At 40.2% G+C, this 23,324-nt stretch overlaps 1 protein-coding gene across 2 annotated transcripts in view; it reads right to left on the reverse strand.

Annotated features, from left to right (window-relative positions):
- Positions 1 to 23,324, reverse strand: part of mgll (monoglyceride lipase) — a 204,865-nt gene that overhangs the window by 88,230 nt on the left and 93,311 nt on the right. For both annotated transcript variants that reach the window (XM_028824024.2, XM_051921170.1), the window contains exons 4-5: positions 16,615 to 16,751; positions 74 to 184 (exon numbers count right to left, since the gene is read on the reverse strand). In XM_028824024.2, the coding sequence (XP_028679857.1) occupies positions 74 to 184; positions 16,615 to 16,751 (248 nt within the window). The remainder of the gene's footprint in view (positions 1 to 73; positions 185 to 16,614; positions 16,752 to 23,324) is intronic.

The raw sequence follows: 23,324 nt of genomic DNA on the forward strand, positions 1-23,324 counted from the left end.
GTTCCAGTGGAGGAAAGTTGGTGCTGTGAACTAAAGATACAACTTTATTGTGAACAGTTTCAAATTTGTTTACCTTGAAAGGGGTCGCTGACTCTGGGTTCATGATAACCATTGGTGCTATTAGTATCACTCCTGCAAAGTCATTTGGTTTATCACAGGCTGCTAGAATGGAAATCGCTCCTCCCTGTAAAACAGAAAAGTAAAACACTTTAAAGAATAATGGCCACTGCCATAGTAAAAGAAAACAGGATAACTATTGCAGGAAAAAAACATGGATTTCATATTCAGACAACATAACAAAATATCTCTGTTTAAAAGCAATACATTCTGGAGAAGTATTTAGAAGAAGGGGCACTGAGTGCTATGAATTCCTTAAAAAGAGACCCTGCAGCTCATGTCTAGGAAAATTAAATCACTAGCTTCTAATTTTCTTCATACAATAAAAACCTAGCCGTTTTATTCACGCTATCAATCTATGCCCATACCCTTTTTCTATTTATTATGTCAGTCAGTAATTGTCCAACCCGCTATATAAGGGTCACGGGGGTCTGCTGGAGCCAATCCCAGCCAGCACAGAGCAGAAACAAATCCTGGGTAGGGTGCCAGCCCACCACAGGGCACACACACACACACCAGGGACAATTTCGGATGGCCAAGTCACCTAACCTGCATGTCTTTGGACTGTGGGAGGAAACTCACACAGACACAGGGAGAACATGCAAACTCCACACAGGAAGGACCCAGGAACCGAACCCAGGTCTCCTTACTGCGAGGCAGCAGCGCTACCACTGCGCCACCCTGCCACCATATTTATTATGTAAGAAGCATAAAGATTTTAACAATCCTATCAGTAGCTCAATTATTTCAGTCACCAATTCTGTGTTAAATCCTCTTACAGAACTCACACATTTCTGCTGTGCAAAAAAAGACATCAAAATGTTTCTGTCAAATACAACAGTTACCTCACCATTCTGCACACATTCTGAGTATGCATGATACTGAATCTCTTTATACAAATAATCTGCAGGGAGGCACACCTGAGGAACTTTCTACCATATTATAACACCGTCCTGCATTGCAAACGGATTTTATACATTTTATATGGGTTTTCTCCTTTTTTTGTGATCTAACATTTTTTGAGGAACAACCAAGTGCAGATACACAGAAGGAAGTATCCTACATTAAAAATATTTATGAATTAGTATAAAAAGACCCTAAAAAAATCCTTTAAGATATATGTTTATTGCATATGACTTAAGATGCCGAGTGGGCAGGAGGAGGCACACACCACCACTGCTGTACCACATCCCCCAGATTCTGCCACTTGGAAATACTGACCCAGGACATGATTTGTTAATACAGCAAAATTTGAAGAGACATATATTTTGTTTGTTTTATGACCAGATCAATTCTTGGCCATGTTATATAAATATAACTGCTCCTAATATGGATTGGTGACACTAATTTGTTACTTCACTCCTAGCAGTTTCTCACTATTGTCATCCATAGTTGTCTTTCACACTTCAGTTTTTTTAAAATATTCCTGTAAATGACAAAGATCAGTCATATCATCTCTCTTTATTTCATTTTTTATTTTTTATAAGCTTTGAACTGCCACCTTAGATCACTAATATTATTTGAAAAGATCCACAATTTTCCTGCCCATACTTAATCAGCTCCAATGACTACATCTTTATTGACTTAGCAGGCATTATGAAGAAGCACTTTCGCGAGACTGACTATCCTTACAAGTGTATTCTTAGAGCCTATACAATACCACAGCCGGGATGGATGGATGGATGGATGGATGGATGGATGGATGGATGGATGGATGGATGGATGGATGGATGGATGGATGGATGGATGGATGGATGGATACTTTATTAATCCCAATGGGAAATTCACATTCTTCAGCAGCAGCATACTGATACAATAAATAATATTAAATTAAAGAATGATAATAATACAGGTGAAAAAAAACAGACAATAACTATGTATAATGTTAAATATTAACGTTTACCCCCCCTGGTGGAATTAAAGAGTCGCATAGTTTGGGGGAGGAACGATCTCCTCAATCTGTCTGTGGAGCAGGACAGTGACAGCAGTCTGTCACTGAAGCTGCTCTTCTGTCTGGAGATGATACTATTAAGTGGATGCAGTGGATTCTCCATAATTGATAGGACCCTGCTGAGCGCCCTTCGCTCTGCCACAGATGTCAAACTGTCCAGCTCCATGCCAACAATAGAGCCTGCCTTCCTCACCAGTTTGTCCAGGCGTGAGGCGTCTTTCCTCTTAATGCTGCCTCCCCAGCACACCACTGCGTAGAAGAGGGCGCTCGCCACAACTGTTTGATAGAACATCTGCAGCATCTTATTGCAGATGTTGAAGGAAGCCAGCCTTCTAAGGAAGTATAACCGGCTTTGTCCTTTCTTGCACAGCGCATCAGTATTGGCAGTCCAGTCTAATTTATCATCCAGCTGCACTCCCAGATATTTATAGGTCTGCACCATCTGCACACAGTCACCTCTGATGATCACTGGGTCTATGAGGGGTCTGGGCCTCCTAAAATCCACCACCAGCTCCTTGGTTTTGCTGGTGTTCAGGTGTAGGTGGTTTGAGTCGGACCATTTAACAAAGTCATTGATTAGGTCCCTATACTCCTCCTCCAGCCCATTCCTGATACAGCCCACGATAGCAGTGTCATCAGCGAACTTTTGCACATGGCAGGACTCCGAGTTGTATTGGAAGTCCGATGTATATAGGCTGAACAGGACCGGAGAAAGTACAGTCCCTTGCGGCGCTCCTGTGTTGCTGACCACAATGTCAGATGTGCAGTTCCCAAGACGCACATACTGAGGTCTGTCTTTAAGATAGTCCACGATCCATGCCACTAGGTATGAATCTAATCCCATCTCTGTCAGCTTGTCCCTAAGGAGCAGAGGTTGGATTGTGTTGAAGGCGCTAGAGAAGTCTAGAAACATAATTCTTACAGCACCACTGCCTCTGTCCAAGTGAGAGAGGGATCGGTGTAGCATATAGATGATGGCATCTTCCGCTCCCACCTTCTCCTGATATGCAAACTGCAGAGGGTCAAGGGCGTGTTGAACCTGTGGCCTAAGGTGGTGAAGCAGCAGCCTCTCCATGGTCTTCATCACATGTGATGTCAGAGCAACAGGCCGAAAGTCATTCAGCTCACTAGGACGTGATACCTTTGGGATTGGGGTGATACAAGATGTTTTCCAAAGCCTCGGGACTCTCCCCTGTTCCAGGCTCAGGTTGAAGATGCGCTGTAGAGGACCCCCCAGCTCCGATGCACAGACCTTCAGCAGTCGTGGCGATACTCCATCTGGACCCGCTGCTTTGCTGGCACGAAGTCTCCTCAGCTCTCTGCTCACTTGCACTGTTGTAATTATGGGTGGGGATGTCTTTCCTATGCTGGTATCAGCAGAAGGATGTGTGGAGGGTGCAGTACTCCAAGGTGAGAGTGACAGTGGGTTAGGGTGGTCAAACCTGTTAAAAAAGTTGTTCATTTGGTTTGCTCTCTTCACGTCTCTCTCAATGGTGGTACCCCGCTTCGAGCTGCAGCCAGTGATGATCTTCATCCCATCCCACACTTTCTTCATGCTGTTATTCTGCAACTTCTGCTCCAGCTTTCTCCTGTACTGCTCCTGCGCCGCCCTGAGTTGGACTCGGAGTTCCTTCTGCACGCGCTTGAGCTCATGCTGATCACCGTCTTTAAAAGCCCTTTTCTTCTGATTCAAAAGGCCCTTGATGTCACTTGTAATCCATGGCTTGTTGTTAGCATAGCAGCATACTGTTCTTACTGGAACTACAATGTCCATACAGAAGTTGATGTAGTCAGTAGTGCAGTCAACAACTTCCTCAATGTTCTCATTATGAGATCCCTGCAGGATATCCCAGTCTGTAGTTCCAAAACATTCTCTCAGAGTATTCTCAGCCTCCGGGGTCCACTTCCTGAATGATCGTGTGGTTACAGGTAGGACTCTCACTTTTGGTTTATAGTGAGGCTGAAGCAGAACCAGGTTATGATCTGCTTTCCCAAGCGCAGGCAGCGGGGTGGTGCTGTATGCATCTTTAACGTTTGCATACAGTAAATCAATAGTCTTATTTCCCCGGGTGTTACAGTCCACATACTGGGAGAATGCAGGTAATGTTTTGTCCAGCGTCACATGGTTAAAGTCTCCAGCGATTAGCACAAGCACCTCAGGGTGCTGCGTTTGTAACTTAGCAACAGCGGAATGGATGATGTCACTCACTGACTCCACGTCTGCCCGAGGAGGAATGTATACAATAACAACAATGACATGTCCAAACTCTCTGGGCAAATAGTAGGGACGTAAACTTACGGCCAACAGTTCGATATCCCTGCAGCAAGTGGAGACTTTGATGTTAACATGTCCAGAGTGACACCACCGTGTATTAACATAGAGAGCGAGTCCTCCTCCTTTGTGCTTCCCACAGGTACTTGCGTCTCTGTCCGCTCTAACTGTGCTAAACCCGGGTAGCTCCACGTTGGCATCTGGGATGGTGTTAGTTAGCCAGGTTTCGCAGAAACACAACAAACTGCATTCTCTGTAGGTTCTGACATTTTTCACCAGCGCAGCCAGTTCGTCGATCTTATTTGAGATTGAGTTTACATTCCCCAGAATCACAGAAGGCACCTTTTCACAGGCAAAATAGTAATAGATGGGTTTGTACGCTGACCTGCTCTATGCTTTTTGACTGCGTGGGGTACACCACCCTAAGGCATTAACACATTTTGTATCTGAATTCAATTTCTGATGAATTGCCTCTCTTTTTCCTGTCACGTAGTCCCTAAATTACAGATTATGTAGTGAATACTCTTTAAACTGCTCTCGCACAATCACTGCATACTTAACAATGTCTTGTGTCTTTTAGACTTGATGCTAGGGGTCCGCATTCCCACAGAGATGTAAGCAGATACAGGCAGTTAGACTTTATTCATGTGGAGTGGGGCAGTCAGAGTGTAAATGTCTTATCCGTCCATCCATTATCCAACCCGCTACATCCTAACTACAGGGTCACGGGGGTCTGCTGGAGCCAATCCCAGCCAATACAGGGAGCAAGGCAGGAAACAAACCCTGGGCAGGGCGCCAGCCCACCGCAGAAATGTCTTATTATATATCTAATATTTATTTTACTATTATATGTTATCCTCAATGGGCAGCACGGTGGCGCAGTGGTAGCGCTGCTGCCTCGCAGTTAGGAGACCTGGGTTCGCTTCCCGGGTCCTCCCTGCGTGGAGTTTGCATGTTCTCCCCGTGTCTGCGTGGGTTTCCTCCGGGCGTTCCGGTTTCCTCCCTCAGTCCAAAGACATGCAGGTTAGGTGGATTGGCGATTCTAAATTGGCCCTAGTGTGTGCTTGGTGTGTGGGTGTGTGTCCTGCAGTGGGTTGGCACCCTGCCCAGGATTGGTTCCCTGCCTTGTGCCCTGTGTTGGCTGGGATTGGCTCCAGCAGACCCCTGTGACCCTGTGTTCGTATTCATCGGGTTGGAAAATGGATGGATGTTATCCTCAATGTTCTAATCAATATTATTTCATTGTAAAAGCATTGCAAAACGATAGTGTGTGTGCCTTTGTGATGTGGTGGTGTCGCTTATATTAATAATTCCAGGCATTGTGGTGCATATGCATAGCAGCTTGTAAGGCAGATGTATGAGAGTGAGAACTGTTTTTTCTTTCCTTCATATATATTCACATTGAGATTAATAAAGTATCTATCTATCTATCTATCTATCTATCTATCTATCTATCTATCTATCTATCTATCTATCTATCTATCTATCTATCTATCTATCTATCTATCTATCTATCTATCTATCTATCTATCTATCTATCTATCTATACACATCACAAATTGCCTATTCAGAAACTTTAGAGACTTACATTATGATATTGTATATAAGGACAGTATTCTTCTACTAATTATATACAGTATCTATGTTTTATAAGATCATTATGATTTTTTCCCTTTCTCTTACTTATTCATTAATATTCTTAAATAAGCTTATTTGTTTTATCTTTTCTTGAAACTTTCTCTTTGAGGTCTTGTAAATGTGCTACATAAATGAATGTTGTTGTTCTTGGACAGGGTTAGCAGGGGCCATCTTTCATTTTCCTAGGTTAGTGTGTATTTTTTAAATGCTTATCTTAGTGTCATGAAAGCCAATGTCTGGCGTATCCATCTATTTATGGCGGCAACCAGATTTTGGTTATTAAAGAAGAGGACCAGCTAGGAGTATAAGGGAAACTTCACACATGCCTTCTTATAAAATTATTCTTTATTAATTTTCTTAATAAAACAATTCAATGTGTTAATTTATATTGAACTTCTAAGTAAACTCCCTGAACACTTGCAGGGTTTCTATTTCTCTTCCATATCAGCAAAAAAAGTAATGTCCTATTTTTATATTAAAGTTTGTTTTTTTTTTGTGGCAAACATATGGAGTTAAAATGAAGACAGACTACATGCATCACAACTTAGGAGAAGTTGTGTTAAAAATGATCAATGAAACATTTTGAAACATAATGAAACAAGTCTCATTAAATTAGCAGTAATTTTCAAAGACAAACTCTGTCTTAATAGCAATTATCAGCTTTCACATGCCAGGTCTGCAGACTGTACATTCGACTTAACACTCATTATGATCTGGCCAAAAACATATATACAGTATATGTGTGTGTGTGTAAATCTTTAACTCCTCTTAGTACTAGGGTGTTGTACCGTGTTAGCCATTATGAATAAAGTGAGAAGTCAAGCAAAATGACACCTTTTATTGGCTAACTAGAAAGATTACAATATGCAAGCTTTCATGGCAACTCAGGCCCCTTCTTCGGGCAAGATGTAATTAACTCTTTTGGCCACTTAGCTCCTCTTAGAAATTCTAAGAAAGGAATGGAATAGAAACACATCTCTGCCTAGTCTTCCTAGCTGCTAACTAAGTCAGGCTGTCATGTGTATTTCTCTTTAAACAAGCTCTGCACATCATGCAAATTAAGGTGCATGCAGGTGCAAAGCATATTGGTCATAAACGGAATGAACATTTACATTACATTTACTTATTTGGCTGACGCCTTTGTCCAAGGCAACTTACAACATTTATAATACAATTGGTTACATTTGTTTGTGGTTTTCCAATTGGAGCACAGGCAGGTCATATAGTGTCAGCAGCAGGATTTGATCAGTCTTGAGGACTCAGACAGCATTTCTATAATATGTAAAAAAAATTTTAAAGTCCCTTTCTTTCACAGATTCCAGAGTACAGTGGGAAAAGGATCTCTCACTCAACATCTCAGAAAAGGAGCGGAAGGCAGCAATGCACCGAATTCACTCGAGCTCCATGTGCGCAAAGCAGACAATCATTCAACTTAAAATCTTTAATCGAGCACATCTGTCTCGTTTAAAATTGTCCAAAATGTTTCCAGGGCAAGATCCAACCTACGAACGTTGTAATCAAGTTCCAGCCTCACTGGGTCACATGTTTTGGGCCTGCACCAAATTAACATCATTCTGGACCAAAACCTTTAAGTGCCTTTCAGATAGCCTTGATGTCACAATCCCTCCTAACCCATTAACAGCTGTGTCTGGTGGGCTCACAGAGGGGCTTAAAGTGGAGAAGGACAAACTGTAATTGCCTTTACTTCACTATTGGCACGCAGACTTATTTTGCTAAACTGGAAGAATCCTAATTCTCCTCTTTTAAGTCAGTGGGCAACTGATGTTATATATTATTTGAAATTGGAAAAAATCAAATTCTCACTTAGAGGATCTGTGCAGAAATTTTTCAAAACCTGGCAGGACCTAATCAATAACATTCTAGAATAAGCTTTTAAATTGAGGAAGCGGATTCTCTCCGCTTTTTCTATCCTACCGTATTTACGCGTATACCACGCGCACATTTTTTCCCGAAAACTAGCATTAGAAAATCAGGTGTACGTCATACACAAGGAAATGTAAATGTTACTTACTTCTTCTGTAATGTTTACTTCTTCTGCTTGGGCTCTCTCTCTCACTTGTGCTCTCTCTCTCGTACTCTCTCTCTCTCGCTTGCTTGCTCTCTCTCTTTCTCTCACGCTCTCTCTCTCTCTCTCTCTCTCACTCACCCTCTCTCTCTCTCTCTCTCTCTCACTTGTGCTCTCTCTCTCGTACTCTCTCTCTCTCGCTTGCTCTCTCTCTTTCTCTCACGCTCTCTCTCTCTCTCTCTCTCTCACTCACCCTCTCTCTCTCTCTCTCTCTCACGCTCTCTCTCTCGTACTCTCTCTCTCTCGCTTGCTTGCTCTCTCTCTTTCTCTCACTCTCTCTCTCTCTCTCACTTGTGCTCTCTCTCTCGTACTCTCTCTCTCTCGCTTGCTCTCTCTCTTTCTCTCATGCTCTCTCTCTCTCTCTCTCTCTCACTCACCCTCTCTCTCTCTCTCTCTCTCACGCTCTCTCTCTCGTACTCTCTCTCTCTCGCTTGCTTGCTCTCTCTCTTTCTCTCACTCTCTCTCTCTCTCTCTCTCTCTCTCACTCACCCTCTCTCTCTCTCTCGCTCTCTCTCTCACTTGTGCTCTCTCTCTCGTACTCTCTCTCTCTCGCTTGCTTGCTCTCTCTCTCTCTCTCACTCACCCTCTCTCTCTTTCTCGCTCTTGTTTTTGAATCAGTTTGGCGTCGTCATTCAGCATGGATAGTAGTGATTATGATTATGTGATTTTCTTTGTAAAAATTTGGGTGCGTGTCTTACACGAGGGCGTGTGAATATTTATTTTTATTCATTCATTAATTTATCTATTTACTTATTTTTACTAGTTTAAAGTTTAACTCTGTTGGCCTAGCTCTCTTTCTCAGGGGTGTTTCAAACCTAGTTTTGTAAAACTTGACTTGCTTGTATGGAATGTTGTTTGATTTTAACAAAATCAATAAAATGCTTAAAAAAACAGTGTGTTGAGGGGAAAAAGAGGAAGCCCCCATAATTGTATTTGATTGATCCTCAGATGATATAGATGGACATGTGCAGCCATTTTTTAATAATACTCCTTGAACAACACAAAAGAATAGCTGTAAGTTTGAGCATACATCAGTTATTGTGCTAATGGTCTTTTCTTATAGATCAAAATTACAGTAATGAGAGAATGTAATTATAAATAAACTAGCCATGTAAGCCCGTGGTGTAAAAAGCCCGGCGTCCTAGAAACTATTGAAATCATCAGAAAAAAAAATCGAAATGTAGAGATGTCAGGTGATTGAAAGGAACTACGCTGGGCATCTCTCTCCTAGGAGGTTTCGTTTTGCGGATGTGCTCGTATCGTTTGTGTATAAGCGGCGGGAGGAAAAGTAAAAAGGATACCGTTTCGTCGATGTGCTTGCCTTGCTTCTGTAATAGCGAATAAGTGAGTGACTTTCTCTTCGAATGTTTCGCTTTGCCGACGTGCTCACCTCGCTTGGGCATCCTCGAAGGTGGTGCCCTTACCCCGACTCCACCTCTCACTTCCAGGCCAGACAGACACGCACACTTCCATACGTAGACGTTTATATATAAGATATTGACCTGGAAACCGTTCAGACTTAACCCTAACTCACTAAAATTGAAACGGAAGTAAATTACTTATAAAGTTGGCCACTTGAACAGTTGCTCAGCACTGGGCAGTCAATACTGGTAAAGACAATCTAGAAAGTGCTTAATTAGACTGAAAAATGCATTAAAGGTAAATGTCCACCAACTGTGAAATTTACCCCTGAGATAATGAATAGGTGGCTGAAGACAAGATATAAATTTTACACCTTTTTTTATTTTAAACTCTCAATAAGGGGGTACCACCACCCTTTATTTACTTTAGTCAGTGAAGCATATTTATAATTGAAATCAATAGTAATGACCAACTCTGCCACCTAGAACACCTCTAGTAAAAAATAACACAAACTTCTCAAACTTACTTAAGCCAATTTATGATTACAAGGGGCTGGAGCAGATCACGGTAGCATTGGGCACAAGGGAGACCAGCACTGGATGGGATAGCAGTCCACTACAGTGTACTCTCATGTGCACACCCAGACTCTCACTGGGCCAATTTAGAATCACCAGGTAACCTAACTTGGACAAGTTTTGGGAATGTGTGAGTAAATGAAAAAAAAAAACCAAAACAATCCAATACAGACACAGGAAGAACATGTAAAACCTACACAATGAATAGGTACGGGATTCAAACGCATGATGTTTCATCCATAAGGAAACAGTGCAGACCATTGGACCACTTTGCTGTCTCCAGTTAAATATACTAAATCAAATGAATAAAAACAGTCTCAAGTTAGATCTGCTCCAAAACTATTAAAGAAAGACGAGATATCCTCCTGCAATTTTCTGCAGTGTACCACAACAAGAGACATTTTTTAAGCAATAACATCACAAGAGATTTTTTTCATTTAGAGAATGGTGGGCAAACACTGCAAAGAAATCATTCTTAATGAAATTAAAAATGAATTCATTTTCATAAAATTCGTATTTGGCATGAGATTTACGGTGGCAGTGACCACCTGGCTATCAAGCTGCTGAAGGATTTCTGCCATGCCGCTATGGATATAAGAGTCATAGTGACCCACTTTATGCTTCACTCAGGGGACTGGCAGTTACTTGCATAACATATTTAATTTTAAACAAGCTGTTCTATATTAATTCATGATAGTTGTGCATGGTTAAAATATCCATGAGGTTTTTTAATAAAGGCTCATGCACGGAATCAAACAATTACTTTGGGAAGAATTTAACAGTTACACTGCATATTTAAAACCTATATATTATGTATGCTATGTTGTGTTAAAAGTAAATGTTGATTGAGAGAGCAGCTAGATTATTCAGATGCTTAATTTGCATAACCTAAAAATACTGCCTTAGAAAGCCTGATCACAAATAAATCCACACACTAATATGAGACTTCGGGACTGATGCAGATGATGACTAATTTTTTCAATAAAATGAGAAAGCATATCTCTGTTCACTATATTTTACACTCTGTTTCATGAAATTCTACTTAATGCACATCACTATTTTAGTCAGTTGGGATACCTTTCTTTACCTCTGTATTAATATAAAGTTTGGATCTGTCCTGGTCAACTTGTGTTTTGTCACTTGTAGCATAACTCCGTATCAACCAGGATGGTCTCCCTTTGTGTCTCCCCCACAGCAGTCCACCTGGCAGCCTTGTTCATATGTCCTCAAACTAAGTCACTGTGATGCTTTCTTTTCAATCTGTTTATAAATGAATGTCATTTTTTATTTCATGATGGCCTCTCAAGACTTAATTAGTGAACAGAGTTGCATACTAGTGTTCTACGTGTCTCATTGTAGTCTCCCCTTTTGGGATTGGAGCAAACCATTTAAAAGGAAAGATTTGCAAAACTAAATAAAAATAAGATTATCTTGTCATTTTTTTTTACTGAACAGAGGAATCTGCATTTTTTCAATATATTGTACATGCACCACTGAGGGTTTATAATGCAAATCAATTGTCCATAGATGTACACTGTGACTAGAATATTAAAATTTCCATGGACTACTAATTCAAGATTGAGCCTGCAATAAGGTTTTACTTGGCCACAGACCGTTCTTAAGAATCGTTTCACACATCCTTCTATTTTTAAATCTGTGTAACCCAGTTCAAGGTAAGAAACAGCTATGTAATTACTGAAAACTGTTCCAACTTACACGACATCTTTGCAGCTATTTGCTCTGGAGCTCACATTCCTTACCAAATCTCTTTCTATTCCTAAGACTACAAATTCCAACCAGATGAAATTCCATCCTTTCCTAAGGTGCCCAGTACCTGACTTTATGTAGCTCTTTATCACACGATTGAATGTCAGTGCAAAAAGCAAAATGGGAAAAAAAAACACAAGGAAACCTTTCTAATGGCCTACCCAGAGCTCAGTGCCATTTTTCATTTTTACATATGGATAATCTCTAGTCCTATATTATTCCAAGCGTTTAAAACTGAATATTGTTACATTTGTTGGAGATAGCCACAAAATACAGGCTTAAATTTCCATGCAGTCCCTGATGACAATGAAAATATGTCTTTGATTTAGAAGTAATTTATTTCAGTAACATCGAAATCCTTGTGGTAATGCAATTTCCCTGTCAATTCACTGTGATCAAACTATTTATATCCAGGCATAAAGACACAAATGATACAAATGCAAAATGCTTAATCCAGCATTTACAAGAATTCCGCCTTATAACAATCTGAATGATATACTGAGAGTTTGAACTGTTTAAGACTTTTTTGTATCGGTTTAAGTTGCCAGTTCAATGCCCGGCCTTTAATGTGTCATTTTAGCTCCGTGTTTTACAGCCCTACACTAACATGTAAAGACGTAAGTTTTTTGTAACCTCACACTAAAATTTTAATTAAATGTATGAGGCTGTAAAACAGCTCCGGGTATTCATAATAGCTAAAAACCATAGATTTATGTCTCTTACTCATTTTATTGTTTCATTTCAGTTCTTGCCTTCAAATTGGAGCAATGACTTTAGATCTTACAGCATCCTCTTGATGAGGAGTTGTTCATTGTCACTTGCACTTGAGCTACTGCTTCCTAATTTTCTGGAAAAGCGGCAGTAGTATAGGGCCATGTCAGGAAGATGCATAAATAATGTAGGAATGTTTCACATATCAAGGCAGCTGTCTTGAGAGCCAAAAATTACAACTGATGCTCGGCTCAGCCTGATAAGAAAGTGTATTTTCTTATAGACATTTAAACGGATCAGTAGAAATGCAGTTTTGACAAAATATCACGACACAAATTAATTCTGTACTTAAATATTGGTCTATATGTTATTCGCATAATACTATTTAAATGCAATTTCATTTGGTGAAACTTTTTTAAATAAAACACCAAAGCAAATACAGTTAGGTCCATAAATATTTGGACAGAGACAACTTTTTTCTAATTTTGGTTCTGTACATTACCACAATGAATTTGAAATGAAACAACTCAGATGCAGTTGAAGTGCAGACTTTCAGCATTAATTCAGTGGGGTGAACAAAATGATTGCATAAAAATGTGAGGCAACTAAAGCATTTTTTTAACACAATCCCTTCATTTCAGGGGCTCAAAAGTAATTGGACAATTGACTCAAAGGCTATTTCATGGGCAGGTGTGAACAAGTCCATCATTATGTCATTATCAATTAAGCAGATAAAAGGCCTGGAGTTAATTTGAGGAAGATTTAATTTGCATGTGGAAGATTTTGCTGTGAACAGATAGATAGATAGATAGATAGATAGATAGATAGATAGATAGATAGATAGATAGATAGATAGATAGATAGATAGATAGATAGATAGATAGATAGATAGATAGATAGATAGATAGATAGATAGATAGATAGATAGATAGATACTTTATTAATCCCAATGGGAAATTCACAACAGAACAGACAACATGCGATCAAAGGAGCTCACCATGCAGGTGAAAGAAGCCATCCTTAAGCTGCGAAAACAGAAAAAACCCATCCGAGAAATTGCTACGATATTACGAGTGGCAAAATCTACAGTTTGGTACATCCTGAGAAAGAAAGCAAACACTGGTGAACTCAGCAACGCAAAAAGACCTGGACGTCCACGGAAGACAACAGTGGTGGATGATTGCAGAATTATTTCAATGGTGAAGAGAAACCCCTTCACAACAGCCAACCAAGTGAACAACACTCTCCAGGGGGTCGGCGTATCGATATGCAAGTCTACCATAAAGAGAAGACTGCATGAAAGTAAATACAGAGGGTGCACTGCAAGGTGCAAGCCACTCATAAGCCTCAAGAATAGAAAGGCTAGATTGGACTTTGCTAAAGAACATCTAAAAAAGCCAGCACAGTTCTGGAAAAACATTCTTTGGACAGATGAAACCAAGATCAACCTCTACCAGAATGATGGCAAGAAAAAAGTATGGAGAAGGCGTGGAACAGCTCATTATGCAAAGCATACCACATCATCTGTAAAACACGGTGGAGGCAGTGTGATGGCTTGGGCGTGCATGGCTGCTAGTGGCACTGGGACACTAGTGTGTATTGATGATGTGACACAGGACAGAAGCAGCCAAATGAATTCTGAGGTGTTCAGAGACATACTGTCTGCTCAAATCCAGCTAAATGCAGTCAAATTGATTGGGCGACGTTTCATGATACAGAAGGACAATGACCCAAAACATACAGCCAAAGCAACCCAGGAGTTTATTAAAGCAAAGAAGTGGAAGATTCTTGAATGGCCAAGTCAGTCACCTGATCTTAACCCAATTGAGCAGGCATTTCACTTGTTGAAGACTAAACTTCAGACAGAAAGGCCCACAAACAAACAGCAACTGAAAGCCGCTGCAGTAAAGGCCTGGCAGAGCATTAAAAAGGAGGAAACCCAACATCTGGTGATGTCCAGGAGTTCAAGACTTCAGGCTGTCATTGCCAGCAAAGGGTTTTCAAACAAGTATTAGAAATGAACATTTTATTTCAAGTTATTTAATTTGTCCAATTACTTTTGAGCCCCTGAAATGAAGGGATTGTTTTCAAAAAATGCTTTAGTTGCCTCACATTTTTATGTAATCGTTTTGTTCACCCCACTGAATTAAAGCTGAAAGTCTGCACTTCAACTGCATCTGAGTTGTTTCATTTAAAATTCATTGTGGTAATGTACAGAACCAAAATTAGAAAAAAGTTGTCTCTGTCCAAATATTTATGGACCTAACTGTATATCAGATGTAGCCATTGAAATGTCACTCTATGTATTGCTGCAATACAAATAAAGATTTATAGTCTCACATGACTTAAAATAGGAATTTCAAAGAATTCATGGTTAGAGAAGGTCTTGGCCTTGACACCTCTGGATGTCAAATTCATAATAACATGGGCCTGGGATACAATTATGGACATGAGTGTAAAGGAAAGTGTACTGTGAGGGGGTGTCCAGCTTGCAAGACATGACTAGAGTCAAAGGTGACAAAGCAGTGACAGGATTGTGCTACTTCCCAAAGAAAGCTTGCAGAGAAGAGGGAGAGAAAACACACAGAGGAAGCAGGAGAAATCTTTCAAATGTCACACTAGGAAGAAAGGGGGCATTACAGGACTGTATAAACTGTAGATGTGCTGTTTATCCTTGCAACTGGAACATCAAGGACCACCAGTGTCATAAACATTGTGTTACCATTTATTTTGATTAAACTTATATAACTATTGTTTAAACTGTTAACAGTTACCATGTGGGCTGCTGCCACATGAAAAAGATTGCTACTGCAAAACTGCGTCATTTGCTACTCCCGTAAAAGGTGGCAGCAGGCACCAGCTCATTGGATCTTAAAGATGCCAACAACCTTCTTCAGAGTTAGACATCTTTATTAGGGAACCTTTGCTCAGTGATCTCCACCTGTTTTTGCTATTTATTGACTTCAATTCTGCTTAACCTCATTAATTTGGAGGTAAAATGTTTTAACTAATAGTTCTGACCTTTCGCATGCTTTTTGATGATGACTTTTACCTTCTCTTTACTAAAATGAATTTCCTAGTCCTTGTGCATACAACAGAATGATTAAGATCTTGAATGACCCCATAATAAAAAAACTTTTTTGCCAGTGGCGTAGCTTGGGGCGGGCAGAGGGGGCGGTCTGCCCCGGGCAGCACATCTTTGGGGGCAGCATTATTGGCCAAAAGGCTCAGTGCAATTGAGGCGTAAGCAGCAGGGTTCGGAAAAATATCACTCATGAAAGAAAAAAGTCAAATTCTCTGATTTTTATCCACAAATGCTTCAAAAATAATTTTCAGACTGTCCTTCTGTGACGGCATCAGACACAGCAGTTGAAATTTATGAGGCAATAACAAAAATAAACACTGATAATAATTTCTGGGATTAATTTACAATTTATAATTTCGTTTTGTTATCAATTCGAATGCGTTCTTGCTCTGCGCAGAAAACATCCCCACCAAGCACTTGTACACTGCACTGGTTCTGTTTTTTGCAGCGTAATTATATTAAACTAACAGTTAGAGCACAGCTTATCAATGCATCGATACTATATTCTTGTCTAGTTGAGGCTTATAAATAATTATATGTGAAAAATTATTGCTGTTTCTCTATATATGGATAAATCTATGCAAAATTTATCTTAATTTTTCTCTATACGTCATTTTAATTTTCTATTTAAATAGGTTAACATATTCAGATATGTTGGAGGGTGGCAAATTGAAGCACGAACTCGAGCTACGCCGCTGCTTTTTAGAAGTACTAGCCAAAGTACAATGTTTGGAAACGACACATTGTGCAGTGCAGTATCACTCCTATGTCCTCCCTTGACTTTAATCTTTTAAACTGAAATCTGAGGAAAATTCCAGGACTATATATTAATTAAACTAAACATAAAAAATAGAATTACTTCATTACCAGCAAGCCTATTGAAAATTACCACATTCATTGGTATCTTTAAGCATTTCACTTAAAGAGTTTTTTGCTTCTGCCTTCACTGAGGAACTGCCAATTCCCAACACAGTGAATCCTGTACACTGTAGTACATTGAATAAGAATCATCTCATTTTTATTTCTAGTTGTTAGTAAACAAGAACATACCATGGAATGTCCAAGAATGTATACAGGTAGGCCTGGATGAGACTTCTTCATTATGTCAATATGCTGTAAGACGTCTCTGACGAAGATGTGAAAATCCGAGATAACCATCCTTTCCCCCTCACTCTGTCCATGGCCCACTGGGACAAAAATAACAACAGAAATAGAAGGCATTAAGTACTGTTCATTATTTTTAATTTAATTAAAAGTACTGTATTAGAAATCATCTACAGTATTTTTATTTATGCACTTTACAAATTTCAAGACCTTGGAGCAGACTGAGAAGGAATTAAACTCGGATTTTAACAAAAAATACATTGCTTTACATTAGAAAAGACCTGTTTCATCAATATAGCAAACAAAAACAAATTATGAGTACACTAATATATATATATATGTGTGTGTGTGTGTGTGTGTGTGTATGTGTATAAATATATAAACATATATATGTGTGTGTGTGTGTGTATAAATATATCAACTATAACTAATATAAATATACTGTATATACTGTATATTGCTCAAATAAATTAAGTGAACACTTATTCATCACAGTCGAACACCAAGTCAGTAAAGCTTGAGGGATATCACTCCAGTTAGGAAGCATAAGTGATTATGAAACAACTTCACCTGCTTTGGTGCAAATGAAGTGACAAGAGGTGCACAGGACAGACAAAAGTAAGACAACACCCAAAAGGGAATGATTTCGCAGGTGGTGGCCACAGACAGTTGCTCTCTCCTTATCCTTCTTGACTGACTCTTGTCTACTTTTGTGTTTTGCTCGCGTCCTTGTCACTACCAGGAACATGAGGCAGTACCTGCATCGGATTGAGGTTGAAGTTCAGCTCCTCCAGGATGGCACATCCATACATGCCAGTGCAAGAAGTTTTGCTGTGCTGTCTCAAGAGCATGGAGGAGATACCAGGAGTTGGGCTGTTACACGAGGAGAGCTAGACAGGGCCGTCCAAGTGCTCCTTTGTGTGAGGAAGAAGAGGAGGAGCACTGCCAGAGCCCAACAAATTTGACCTTCAGCTAGCTACTGGTGTCCACATTTCTGACCAAACTGTCAGAAACAGACTCCATGAGAGGGGCATGAGGGCCTAATGTCCTGTAGTGGGACCTGTGCTCACAGCCCATCACTGTACAGCTCAACTGGCATTTGCCACAGAATACCACAGCTGGCATCTTTGCCATTGGTGCCCCATTCTGTTCACAAATGAGAGTGGGCTTACATTGAACACATGTGACTGACGGGGGAGAGTCTGACGACACTGTGGTGATCATTATGCAGCCTGCAACATCATCCAGCATGACTGATTTGTTGGTGGATTAGGTCAGTGTTGGTCTTGTGAGGCATATCCTTGGAGGGTAGCACAGACTTCCACGTGCTAAGTTACAGTACCCTGACTGCTGTTAGGTACCAGCATGAAATCCTCAGAGCCATCTTCAGGCATTACACTGGTGTAGTGAGCCCTGGGTTCCACCTGGTGTAGGACAATGCCCGGCTTCATGTGGAGAGAGTGCGTAGGCAGTTCCTGGATGACAAAGACATTGATGCTATTGACTGGCCCTCCTGTTCCCCAGACCTGAATCCAAATGAGAACCTCTTGGATGTTGTGTATCGGTGCAGTAGCGCCACAGACTGTCTAGGAGCACACTGATGCCCTGATCCAGGTCTGGGAGGAGATCTCCCAGGTCACCATCAGGGGCATGCCCAGATGTTGTCAGGAATGCATACAGGGCTGTGGGGGCATTCCACACGCGGCTGAGTCACATTGTGAGTTGTCGTGATAAAATACACGCAAGTTGGATCAGTCTGTGATTTTGATTTTTGACTTTGATTTCCAGTATGATGTTGAATCAGCCCTCAGTGGGTTCTTGATTTTGGTTGCCATTGACCATTGTAGTAAAGATTTTCCACATGAATATTTCATTCGACTTAAGTGTTCCCTTAATTTTTTTGAGCAGATTATATACTGTATATATGTATTTGTATATACAGTATACATATATATATGTGTGTGTGTGTGTGTATATAAATATCATATGTAGGGGATCAGAATTAATGTACATTTACACTACAAAAGGGTTCAACACCCTTAATTACATTCTGCAAGTAAAATAATAGAATGCAAAATTGTATTATTTCTTTTAGCTGATCTTGACTGATAAATGCTGAACATCTGTCACAGATAAATAGGCTGCAAGCATGTGTGACAACACAAAAATAAAAGACTTAATTCAATTTTGGAAAGGCAGGCCTGAATAGCTGCAACAAGAAGCTGAGCTAGTTTGAAATAAAACAGCTTGAAAACATTCTTCATCACCAAGAATAAATTGGTATGGTGAAATGTGCCAGGAAGTGTCAGTTGTGTAAATGAAAAGAAAATTAAGGGAAAAGTTGTTTTTTTTTTTTTTTGAATACGTAAATGCTTTTTGGTGTCTGGGGAATAAAGGCTTGCATTTTTTTTAGGCTGCTTTGTCCCAGGGACTGTCGACTGTAACACTTTCTCTGATAAGGTAAAACAATTTCTCCTCTATTACATCTTCAGCTTGCATTTTTGTTTTGTGCATTTCAGGTTAAAATACAAGAGCTGGCTTTTATTATTTACTTTCTGTTTGCACAGTCTTTAATAATCATGCAGTCTTATTGTTCTTGTAGTATTTCACCTTTAAACTTGAATTTTTCTATATTATTCCTAATATTTTACCTAGTCATTAAATGTTAACATAACATAAGCAATTAAATTCAAAAACAACTCCATTTTCGAAAGATGACTGTGGACTTTTGATCCAATAGACTGAAACCTGAACACTGACCTGGATGTCCATCCATCCATCCATTATCCAACCTGCTATATCCTAACTACAGGGTCACGGGGGTCTGCTGGAGCCAATCCCAGCCAACACAGGGCACAAGGCAGGAAACAAACCCCGGGCAGGGTGCCAGCCCACCGCAGAACCTGGTTGTTCATTTTGCAAACAGATTTTGTCACGTGTCTTATCATAGCAATGTGGTTTATATTTGACATGGTATAAAATATCCTTATTCTTAATTTTAAAGATTCTGTCAACTAAAATGCCTGCATATGTTTCCATCGGACATCCATTGGACTTCTCATTGGCTTAGCACAGCAGCTTGCACTGTTTACTTATAATACAACACAATCCTCAAATTAGGGTTATGAGGAGCCAGGGCCAGTCTTGGCAGCATCAAGGGCAAAGCATGCCAGTCACGGTGCCAGACCATTACAGGCGCACACCCACCCTCATGCCTACAAAATTTCACTTAACAAATACATCTTTTTATGTTAAGTAACCTACACACAATGATACTGGGAGATTGTCCAAAGTTAACACAGGCAGCGGCCATCACCAAATTATGTCTTTATAAAAAAAAGACAAAAATCAGATTAAATTAAATATTACAACACTTTATAACGAGAATTTCTTAAAATGTAAGTAACGAACTGTATAACTGGTGTCACAGCTAAAGCATACAGGACAAATGCGTGACAATAGAAGTATGTAGGAGAAGTGCTCAGCACCACAAATGCACTCAAAGTGATGGTATCTCCTTGCCATTTCCGTAAGATATTCATAATTCATATTAGTGGGAATAACATTTTCTCCTCACAGCACAGATAGTGGGTAGCTTTTCCCAGACAGATGCTGTGCAGAATGGTGCAGGAATTTAAATTAGTAGAAACTTAAAAAAACAAAGAGAATCACATTTTGGCTAAGAGCAAGATCACATCAAAATCCAAATTCACAGACTTGTGGTGGGTGACATTCGTCCAGAGGTATCCATATCAAGATATATCCAGTTTAATCACAATCTGCAATAATTAATTCATATTCTAACAGATGGACAGGTGCAGCTTTATACTTTTGCAAAAGAACGTTACATAATGGAGTGCTATAAGCTGCAGAGTTCAGTGATCCTATGTAATGTTGCCAGGAAGCAGACCAGACAGCACAGGGAAAAGGTTAGGGTACCAGCCGAATCAGTCCCTTTACCATGAGCAAAAAATATGGCCACCTGGACCCACAAACAAACTGCTTCAGTCAAGTTTGCACTGTAGCTACTGTAAGCTTATCAACCATCAGGTCAGTAATTTTTGCCACCTTCCAGGAGCGACTCTGTTTTATGGTGTCAGGGCTGGAAGGGGTGGAGCCTTGTCAAGGTGCAGAGGGCGGGACTAGGCGTCCTCCTTGAGCGGCTTCTGGTGCTATGGGAAAAAGAGAAGAAGCTGTTAGTGTCAGCACCCCCTTTTGTCCTGGGGTGGAACTGCTAACCTCCTCAGAACTCTGATGGGGCTTCTCAGACCTTTTAATTTACATATTATTATTATTATTATTATCTTATTATTTTTAATAAAAATGCATCACTTTCCAGTAGATAAAACTACCTTTTCAGTGGTGAAATTGCAATTCATAAGAGGCTCATGTTATCTTAATTGAAAGCATATTGATTTGTGTACTGTGAATGTAATGGAGAAATTATTACCAAAAGGGGTTTACTTTGCCTAAAATATTTATTGTTACTACATGGGTTGGGTGGGATTACCTTACCTGAAATGTTTAAACATCACTGAGAGCATTTGTCACTGCATGCACTTTTCTTGTGTGCTTTAGTCTTGTGCATTTTTGTTGGAGCATCATATCTTTCCCCTTGGGATTAATGATCTATCTATCTATCTATCTATCTATCTATCTATCTATCTATCTATCTATCTATCTATCTATCTATCTATCTATCTATCTATCTATCTATCTATCTATCTATCTATCTATCTATCTATCTATCTATCTATCATTAGAAATCAGACAATGTCTACATGAGGAAATAAATCCCAGCAGTAAGAGAAACCAAAAATGTCCAAGTGTGAAGAGTGTCCGCGTCATTTCAGGAGTTTCACTGGGCCTTAAAGCATTATGAAGCACCCAAATGAATTGCCACGGGAGATCCAAATAGTTGCAGCAGGAACAGCAAATCAGAAATTTTTTTGATATGCTTTCCTATCTTATAATTATTCATTTTTGTATTAATTATTAATGTGAAGATTTATTGTAGCCACTGGCAGTGGCATAGCTAGGGGCGGGTGGAGGGGGCGGTCTGCCCCGGGCGGCACATTTTTGGGGGCGGCATTATTGGCCAAAAGGCTCAGAACACTTCACGTGTAAGGAGCAGGGTTCGGAAAAATATCACTCATGAATGAAAAAAAAGTCAAATTCTCTGATTTTCATCCATAAATGCTTCAAATATCATTTTCGGACGGTCCTTCTGTGATGGCATCAGACATGGCAGTTGAAATTTATGAGGCAATAACAAAAATAAACAGAAACATTACACCGATAATAATTTCTAGGAAGATAAACAACTAGTTCACAATGTATAATTTGTTTCATTATCGAATGTGTTCTTGCTCATCCCCACCTATCACTTGTACACCACACCGGTTCTGGTTTTCGCAGCGTAATTATATTAAACTAATAATCAGAATAGGGCTTATCAGTGCGTCTGTACTATATTCTTGTCTAGTTGATGCTTATAAATAATTATATGTGAAAAAATATTGCTGTTTCTCTCTATATAAATAAATTTATGCAAAATGTATCTTAATTTTTCTCAATACGTCATTTTAATTTTCTATTTAAATAAGTTAACATATTCAGATACGTTGGAGGGTGGCAAATTGAAGCCCCGCCCCGCCCCGCCCCGAGTGGCGCTAACTCGAGCTACGCCACTGGCCACTGGCTTGTTACTATCAATTTAAATGAATTTTACACTGAAGATAATCTTTGTCAGCACAGACCTGAATGTTGGCCCATCTGTCATTTTCTAAACCCATTTTGTCCTGAACAGGGGTCACAGGGTGTACTGGAGCCTATCCCAGCTACCACAGGGCTCTAGCAGAAACAAACCTAGGACAGAGTGCCAGCCCATCGCAGGGCAAACACACACATACACGCACAGCCAATCGGGAGCGGCGTTTGGGGGTGGCAAGTGGGGTGGCCGCCCCAGGCACCGCACCTAAGGGGGCCCCGCTTTTGAGGTCCACGTGTTGAGCAGATTTGTCAAGTTATAAGTCCGCGGGTTATCTTGTAAAAATTTAGCTGAATACTGTAATGAGAAAATCCGGTGTATGTTAACATTATTTTTATTAAATTTGCGTTCACACATACCGGTAACAGCGTGGGGTTGGTCAGCCCTAGGCCCCGCACACCCCTAAGGCCGCCTCTGCGGCCAATTTTAGTGTGGCCAATCCCCCTAACCTTCATGTCTTTGGACTGTGGGAGGAAACCAGAGCACCAGGAGGAAGCCCACACAGACACAAGGCGAACATACAGACTCCACACAGGGAGAACCCGGGAAGTGAATGTTGGTCTTCTTACTTCAAGGCAGCAGCACTACCACTGCACCACCATCTGAAAAATAAGATACTGACATGCTTAAGCCGGTGGCACATGACACAGCTTCAAGTTGGAGGGGATGTCAAACTTGTCGACTATGGTTGCTGCATCTCGATACACAACAGGTTACACATCTAGAATTCTCAGGAGATTTACACAAATCTGTGCCGTCTTCTAACAGCCAACACACTTGCCTGACATCGATAGTGCAAGTCTGAATTAAGGTTTTCCAGGTATGTGGAGTTCAGCCGCAATATTGGCCCATTTATTTTCATATTTTTTAATTCTGTAGTGGTATG

The sequence above is a fragment of the Erpetoichthys calabaricus genome, chromosome 18, assembly GCF_900747795.2.
Source record: "Erpetoichthys calabaricus chromosome 18, fErpCal1.3, whole genome shotgun sequence".
Lineage (NCBI taxonomy): Eukaryota > Metazoa > Chordata > Cladistia > Polypteriformes > Polypteridae > Erpetoichthys > Erpetoichthys calabaricus.